The following is a 9,311-nucleotide window of genomic DNA, read 5'->3' on the forward strand; positions in this document are numbered from 1 at the left end:
CTCGACCTCGAGTTGAGAGCTGAGAGCTCACCGAGCCAAACTTGAACTGATCAAATATAAGCTCAAGCCAGGTTGAGTTATTTATTGATATTTGTATGTACTCTTTAACAAGCTCGAACTCGTGCCGAGTTATTACTCGAACATTGTTTATACTCTTTTATGTATATTTTTATTTATTTATTTTTGAATGAATTGAATAATTAAGAATACGAAATTACAAAAGAATATTATATCTAATGAAATTCTTGCAACTAATATGTAAAACTTATATTGAATTATAAGATTATAACATTTTTATGAATTCATACCTTATATGGTTTCTACATTGTGCTTTATCAACCTACCAAGTCCTAGATACTAACTATTACACATATTATAAAATATCTACAACAGTTAACCACTTAAGTATTTAATTAAATAATGGATTATTATTGGCTGTATTTAATATATAGGCATAACTAACTGGCTTACATACTAAATTGAACTTGTATAGAAATATATGTGTGTGTAAGAATACTAATATATAGAAATAAATTATACGGACAAACACACACACATATAAATATATATTCAATAATTTATGGACAAGCTCTAATCGAGTCGAGCTAACGAGCCGAATCAGACATAAACGAGTGGGCCATAATGAGACTTAAGTGAGTCAAGTTGAGTTTAATCAAGTTTGTGTTATTTACAAATCAAGGGGTTCTTGCTTTCACATTCAGTCATTTTTTTTTTTTTTTTTTCACGAGTCCTCGGTTCGAGTTTAACTAAGTGAGTATTGGTTGAGAAATCGTATGGACTAATTGATTTACAGCCCTAATTCCTCCTTCTTCTTGTACCCCTGTTTTTAGTTAACTTTAACACAATTTGGTTCTAAAATAATTACATTCGAGTTGAAAAGTTAAAAATAAACGATCACGACCACTAAACGCTTTGAAATATCTAAACAAAATTCATATAAAAATAAAAAAAGACAGAGATCGAGTAAGGAGATTAAAGAAGGCGATTATTTTGAAAGAACACAATGTAATCAACCCAACTTAACCAAACAATGCTTTGACAAATAAAATGAATGCACCATGGGAATCCCAGCTGGTAATATTAAGCCGTCAAGTTCCTTTGGCGACAAAGAAGGCAACCACAGCAATTCCGATGGGTAGCAAAATTTTGTTTGTACTCTGGGTTACTGCACCAGACTCATTTACTTTGGCAGCATCTGTGTCCGTTGTAGAAGAAGAGGCTGTAGCACCACCACCACCACCTGATGGACTGTCTGCAGCAGTCGTAGTATTTGATTCTGTCAATGCTGGTTTAGGGGCAGCAGCCTTTTTAGGCTTTGGAGAAAAAATGTCCAGTGGAAGAAGAACACTATCCACTCGATATATCGCAAGGTGGTTATCCAAATATATTGTACCACCCATTGTGGTATTCACAAGGCCGGTCGAAATGTTCACTTGGTTGCCAGCAGTGGTCACATTTAGGGGAAATTCTCCGGCGCTAGTATCACCGGCCTCTGTTGGCACTGGATTGCTTAGAGTTTGAAAGTTGGACAGGCCAATCACGGAGTTCAAGATGTGAAATTGTATTAGCTGAGTCTTTTGTAGGTCAGATAGAGAGTTTATAGTGCCGGGTTTGAGATTCGAAAATGCTGAATCTGTAGGTGCAAAGATGGTAAAGCCATTGTTCGAATTGTTGAGTTGCCCGTAAAGCTGCGCTGCCAATCCGGTGCTTTTTAATAGGCGAATAAAGACTGTATAACCGTGTGCCTTTGCAAGGATTTTTGTGACGTCCATCGAGCCTTTTTGTACAGGTACTTGGACAGACTGGGCAGGCGCCCTAGCAGATTGGATTGGAGGCTTAGCAAGTGAGGCAGGAGGCGTGGCAGGTGAGCTTGGGGCCTTGGCGGGCTTGGCTGGAGCATTGGCAGGTGGAGTTGGAGCCGCAGTGGATTGGACTGGAGCCGCGGTGGGCTGAGCTAAAGTGTTAATAACATGGAAGAGAAAAAGTAGAATCGGGAGGGAAAAGACACCGGGTTTTGTCATCATCCACGATACTTTTAGTGCTTATCAAATGCAAGAGTGGTGCTTTCTGGAGGCTTGGTATGTGTAAGAGGGAGAAGAAGGCCTGTTTGGTGGGCTTTGTAATTTAGCTCGGCTTTCTTTTGCTTGGGATATTTGGAAATGCAAGATGGTATGCGCAGAAGTGTTGATGTTTTGAGACGGACTAGGGCAGGGATTTTATAAGGGCCGGGAGAGAGTGAACTGAGTGAAGTTAGGTGAAAGGGTAAAATTATTAGTTAGAAATCCTAAGTTGTATGCAGCTTATCTGTCTTGATCAAGAGTTAGAAGAGAGAGTAGATATATAGAGTGTGAGGTTTTACAAATAGTCTGCTAATTATTGGGAAGGTAGCGGGGAAAAAGAGAGGGGATCTCAAATATTGGATCTGCGGCCAATTAATGAATACGATTGTCTCCTTTCCAGACCTTTTTGTTTGAAAAAAAGTTAAGAGATGGGATGCTAATTAAGTGGACATGTTACTCATGTACACAACAGAACTATCAGAGAGAGATCAGAGAGAGAGAGAGAATGGTTTAGCAATTGGCCTATCACTACAAGAAAATTGGCCAATTTTGCCAATTAAATTGGCCAATTTTGCCAATTTTCTTGTAGTGTATGCCGTCAGATACAGCTCTCATAATGCCCACGCATGATGAAGATTGGCTATCTCTCTCTATCCCTGTCTGTGTCTCTTTTTTTTTTTATTAAAAGACTTTCAATTATTTTCAATCTTAAAATTGCACTAAACACTCCGGAATTATCAACTATTCTGCAACGGGAATTCCAAGCTTCCTATTCTCATAGCTAGGTATAATGCAAATTTGAAACCCATCTATGTGCGGCCGTTGGATTTTACATTGAAACGGATAAAAGATGCAACAAAGAGAAAATATTCTGAAAACTATTTATTAATTATAAAATTTGAAATTACGAGAATTTTCTGGAAAAATAAAAATTGAAATTATTGTCTAAAAATTAAATATGTAAGTAAACAGGTATATATATATACTGCAAAACGTTTGGCCAAAAACAAATTAAATCAGAAAGAAGATTAATGAAAAAAATGAGTGTAAATAGATTTATTATTAGTAAGAATGCAAAGTGAACGCAAATAGATGATATTGCTCAAATCCAAGGAAGATTAAGCTTTTCTTGTTGTATTTGTGCATGTTTCTTCCTTTCTCTCATTCTCTACTCTCGTGCCAAGGTGAAATTTCTAATTTTCTTGTCTTATAAGATTTTTTATTTTTAGTTCCAAGAAAGTATCTCTTGTTTTTTTGTTTGTTCGGATGTTTGCTCACAAATTATTACTGGTTGAAAATTTGATTCTTGTGTGTGGGAATTGTTAAGGACATGTTTCATACCACCGACTGCACAAATGACTTGAAACATATGAGATGGCGACACAAAATGCCCAGTGGGACTCCGATGCCTAATTTTGAGAGAAGTGGTCTCAATATCATGCATATATCAATGAATGACTTGTGCATAATTTTTAAGTGTTATTTATAGGACCATGAAGGTGATGATAAGTACTTACCTCTGAGTCTTTCTTTGATAATTTCGAATAAATTGTTAGGATAACCTTTGTGATAACAATGAGGCATTATCTATTCACTACATTATCCTTTATACGTCTGTAGGTTGAGTCCCTCGACTTCCTGACTAAACCAAACTCTTGAGTTCTCAGAGTTGGGCATCCCAAAATATGGGCATATCCCTTTGCCTTGCCTTGACTATCCCTTCCAAAAACCTTTATGATTCTTGTTAGTTTATGGCTAATGGTTTTTGAGTGAAGACACAGATGATTGGGTTTGCAAAATCTCCAAGCTAAAAGGTAGTTTCTCTCTATTAATAGATTTATTTTCAATATTAGAATGTTAATGATATATGTTCTAAACTATTTGAACTGGCTACATTGACCTCTTTCAATGACCCATGATAAAATGGTTAGAGAACTTCCATTATTTGAATTAATGATAAGATTAATTAAAATAAAGGCTGATGTGGCATAATAAAAAAAATGATACATCTACAACTCTTTTACAACTATTTACAAATTATTTGAAATCAACCAATGCAATTGCGAAACTTCATTCAAACAATAGTGGTATGATAATAACATGTAATACTCTTAGTATAGCAATATGTAATTGTAATTAGACATTAGTTAAATAGTATTTGTTAATAATAAGTACTCATAATGTATAATAACCAATGCATAATAACATATTAAATAGTATTCGAAGCAAATGTCCCCATTTAAAGCACCAGAACCTGATGGGTTTAGTGATGATTTTTATCAAGATCATTGAGAAATAGTTGGCGATGAAGTCTCTATTCAATTTTGGCCTTTTTGCATAGTGGCATCATGCCTGCAGATCTCAATCACCCATATTGCCTTGGTTCCTAAGGTAAACTCTCCTACTTCTATGCATGATTTTAGACATATTAGGTTATGCAGTGTCTTCTATAAGCTAATTTCTAAAGTCTTAGCTAGTCGAATGAAAAGGGTGTTGTCTATGGTTATTTCTTGGAATTAAAGTGTCTTTATTCCAGGTAGGCTTATAAAAAATAATATTATGGTTGTCTATGAGTTGTTACATACTATGCAGTCAAGACAACAAAGTAAGGTCTAAGGCATATAATAGGGTGGAATGGGATTATTTGGAGGCAATGTTACTCAAGTTGGGTTTTGGTTCAAGATGGATTGGTTTAATCATGGCTTGTGTCAAAATTGTTAGTTAACAGAAATGGGGTACCAAGGGATACTATTGTTCCTTCAAGAGGGCTACGCTAAGGTGACTCTTTGTCCCCATTCTTGTTTCTTATTTGTGCTGAGAAGCTTAATTCATTACTACAACAAGTTGAAAAAGTTATTTTAGAAAGAATCATTTTTACGTAAGAGAGTTACTTTAAAAATTTGTTTTCTTTCTTTTCCTTTTTTTCTTTTCATTTCAGTTTCAGTTCTTACAGTCCTTAACAGTTCTTACGTTTCTTAAAGCTTCTTTTCGTTTCTTTTCATGAACATACATACAATATATACTACTTATGGCATCCATTCACATGCATACACGTACATACTTTTGGTGCATAAAGAGGGGTTGTCAAGGAAGGCCGCTACATACTTATACTTGAAAACCTACGTTTCATTCTTTTTCTTTAGTAAAGCGTGTCTCGTGGAGGAAAGTTTTGTTTTCCTTTTAAAGAAAAGCTTTCGTCCTCTTCTTCTTTGTTTCTATAAAGAAAACTCTAGAAGAGTATGAACATAATACTTGGACTTCATGTCATACTCAATCCATGTAGTCCATTCATGTGCGTGTCAGATGGGAACCTACATGCATACACATAACCTTACGTTATCATCTATCTAATGCATAAGGAACTATTCTAAAAAATAGAACTATGCCTCACTTGGAACACTCTCCGTCCATCCCTAGGCTCTTATATACCATTTACTATGCTAAAACCTTCGGAGTCTTATTCTTTAAAGTGAACTTTCATGATTTACTTTAGGGTTAAGATACTAAGACCTCCATCTCGTTCTTCTATTTCCACAATCCGACGTATGATTCCGACCGACAAAGTCATGCGTCCCAACCTTAGACTATATACTCGTCACTATCTTCACATATCCTAGCCTATACGAAATCTTCATTCCCATCCAGTCAAGTTACATGAATTCAAGCCACGGGCTAAAATACCATGTAACTCTGCTAAGGACAAATTACCCATTACATATGGTAAACCTATCTGACAGATGTGTCTCGCCAAAGACACCTGTATCTCATCCCCTTTTATCATCTAAGAGTAACTTATAATTCCAATGAACGTCCGCTTGCATAAACAAGCTCCATACACCAATACCAACTTGCTCAGACCCAGTCAATAGGACTCTTCCTACTTTCCGGCCCTGTACAAGTTCATCCCAACAATTGATAGGAGAGGATTGCATCCACAAATACACCTCTGTCACGTCACATTGTTCGATACCCATCATACTTCTACTGCACGCTTTGATACTTTTCCACCACTTCCATATACTCTTAGCCATAGTCAACCACAAAATGACACCCGGCACCCCGAACTACAGTTCACATCATCAATGCTTCGGAACACTGTTACACAGTTCCCGCCACTTGACAAGAGGACTGCATCCAGAAATGCACCTTTGTCACACTATACAGCTCGAGAAATATTCTCTAATAACAACACGATGTCCATCGTGCTTCCACTGCACTCTCTGATACCTTTTTCACCGCTCCACACATACCTTCAGCCACAAGTCAGTCTCAAGGCGACACCCATCACCTTGGATTACAGCCACATCACCATTGCTTCGGGACACTGTTACACAATTTCCCGATGCTACACCATACACTCCACGTTTCTCTGGTACGCCATTTAACCCTTCGTGACACGCCATCCGGTATATCACGACCTAGCACATAGTACACTCACGTGAACTCTCTTCTATCCACACTACGACACACATCACTACAATGCATGTCTCACGGTGCATCGCTACCCGACATGGAGTACATGGCATGCGTACTCCTTTCGCTATGACACTTATTATCATGACGCACACCACACAATGCATCACCATACAACACAGAGTACGCTTCACGCGCACTCCCTTCATTCTACGCCACACATCACTATAGCGCACGTCACATGGCGCATCGCTGCACTACACAGAGTACGCTCCACGCGTACTCTTTTCACACTTCATGTCGTAGCATAACTACGACATCCATTTCACATCCATACTCACAGCATAGTCCACAATACTACACAATCAAGCCCAACACTTCACAACTACACTTCACTTCACAACTACGCAGCGAACTCCACAACTACTAACTACACAATTTATAGTCTAATCAATCAACTACTTTATACGTAATAACTAGGGATAGAGGGTTATACCATTGATGGGATAACCCGTTCGTCGCTCATTGCTCGTCACGATCATGCGTTGGAGGAGCATACGTGGCGGTAATATCGCGTACGGTGGCTGTCAACCACATAAAGTGATGATTTGGGCTTGAGGATAGTTAGGCATGGCCTCGGAAAGGCTCAAGGTGGCCTTGTGGTGGTCAAAGGTGGCGGAGCAAGGCGGCATCACGCCTTGAACAGTACATCCAAAATGGTGGGAGTTTGTTGGAGTGGAGGAAGGCCATAGAACTTCATGGGAAGCGAGGGAAAGGTAGAGGAAGATATGGTGAAGTTGTGGTGGTGAGGTGGTGGCCATACGGTGGCTCACGGCGGCGGATCGACCACTTGAAGTTAGTTTCATGCCTTGGAGAGTGAGGGAGAGTGAGAGCTGTATAAGACTCCGTTGGGGATGAAATTTCTTGGGGAAGGTCGTGGTGATGAGAGGAACAAGGTGGTGGTGGTGAAACACTGTGAGTAGTTGTGTACGGTGGTGCACGGCAGTGCAACCGTATGTGTATAAGTGTAGACCCATCGGAGAAAGAGAGAGAGTTAGGGAGAAAGGAGGACATGGGGAGGAAGCCCATGACGTGGTGAATCCATTGGTGGTGCTTGGTGGCTATTTTGGCCGTGTATGGTGGCTCAAAGAGGAGGAAAAGTCTTGAAGACCCATTTACTTGGAGGAAGAAAGAGAGAGAGGAGATGGCTGGTGTAGCTCACCACCGATGCAGTAGTGCTCACCAGTGGGGGAGGATCATGCTGGTGTGGGAGGTGGGGCACGGCGGTTGGAGGTGGCGCCGGCTGGAAGACTTGAAGCTCACGTACAGTGGAGGAACCAAAGGCACGGGCTGGACGTGCATGGGAAGAAAGAGAAGAGAGAGAAAGAAGAAAAGGAAAAAGAGAAAATGTGAGGAGGAAAAGTAAGGGGCCTGGGTATTTAATCCTAATCCTATGTTTCGGGATCCTCAAAACGATCTAACGATGAGTTTAAACACTGATTTGAAAAAGCGTAAGTGTTTTATTAAAATAAAACACTTAAATAAAACACTGAGAGGAATTAAGATAGAATATTATTTTATAAACTAAAGTTTATAAAATAATATTTCTTCATCATTAAATAAAAAGTTAAAGTATCGTTAATTACTCAAAGAGAATAAAACCATTTAAATTAAATAAGAGTTTTCAACGTAAAGTTAAACCTTTTAATATTTTAAAACAACTAAAATATTTAATTTAAGTAATTATCCACAATTATAATATTTTTAAAGCTCATTAAATTATTATAGTAAGCATTAAAATATCTATCTTACTTTGAAATCCGCTGGATAACTTTTGAAACATACCATCGAGGTACGGCACGTAGGATAAGGTTCAACACGTAGATCGAGGCTCATCAGATACATTGAAGCTCGACACGTAGAAAGAGGCTCAGCACATTGACCGAAGCTCAACAGTAGATCGACACGTAGAACGAGGCTCGACATGTACACCAAAGTTTGACACGTAGATCAAGGCTCATACTTAAAGAAGAAGAAGAAGAAGGAGTGGATATTACAAAACTCCTGTTAATTTGTTAGATATGGATGCTAGAGTTGCTGATTTGATGAATACTGAGACTCATGAATAAAGGGCAGATCTAATAGAGGTTGTTTTTAATGCAAAAGATGCTCAATTAATTTCTAGCCTACCAATTAGTATTCGGGGTGCAAATGATAAGAAAAACGGGTGATGGCTTCAAATGGAAAATTTTTTGTTAAGAGTGCATACTTCGTGGATTATGAGATGAAGAGACTAAATAGGGGCCAGTCCTCAAATGCTGCTGGGGGGAAGGTTCCATGGAAGAAAGTCTGGGCTTTGCAGGTCCCAAGGAAAGTGAAGCAAGTTTTATGGAAATCACTTAATGATATATTACCCACAAAGTGTGCTTGAGCGAAAAACCATATTATTAAAGATGGCTTGTGCCCTATTTGCACTAAAGAGGATGAGTCAATTTTGCATGTGCTCTGAACATGTCTTGCTACATCTCATGTATGAGGTGAAGTAGCTAGTCCTGTGAGGGAATGGCAGCCAGCTTTTGTGGACTTTACTGTTTTATGGAGTGAGATGTTTTTGAAACTAGATGGATAGTAGTTGGAACAAGTTGCAGTTGTTTTTCATAAATTGTGGGAAATGAGGAATAGATGGGTTTTTGAGCAAAAGTTCCAAAGTCCAGCTTTCCTTTATATGTCTACATTGAATGATTTTGAAATGTTTCAGGCTGTATGTCAATTTCAAAAGTAGCAACTTTCTGCAGCAGTAAGTAGAAGATAGAATTT

General features: G+C 38.4%; 1 protein-coding gene across 1 annotated transcript; it reads right to left on the bottom strand.

Moving 5' to 3' along the window:
• Positions 1-990: 990 nt before the first annotated feature.
• Positions 991-2,204, bottom strand: LOC122292538 (fasciclin-like arabinogalactan protein 12). Its single transcript, XM_043100940.1, has one exon. The coding sequence runs from the start codon at positions 2,043-2,045 to the stop codon at positions 1,110-1,112; it is 936 nt and encodes a 311-aa protein (XP_042956874.1). The 5' UTR covers positions 2,046-2,204; the 3' UTR covers positions 991-1,109.
• Positions 2,205-9,311: the final 7,107 nt, after the last annotated feature.

This window comes from Carya illinoinensis, chromosome 13 (genome assembly GCF_018687715.1).
Source record: "Carya illinoinensis cultivar Pawnee chromosome 13, C.illinoinensisPawnee_v1, whole genome shotgun sequence".
NCBI lineage: Eukaryota > Viridiplantae > Streptophyta > Magnoliopsida > Fagales > Juglandaceae > Carya > Carya illinoinensis.

What these genes read in the sequence shown, in the direction of transcription:
- LOC122292538 (XM_043100940.1), bottom strand. Translation starts at nt 2,045, where the DNA reads ATGATGACAAAACCCGGTGTCTTTTCCCTCCCGATTCTACTTTTTCTC.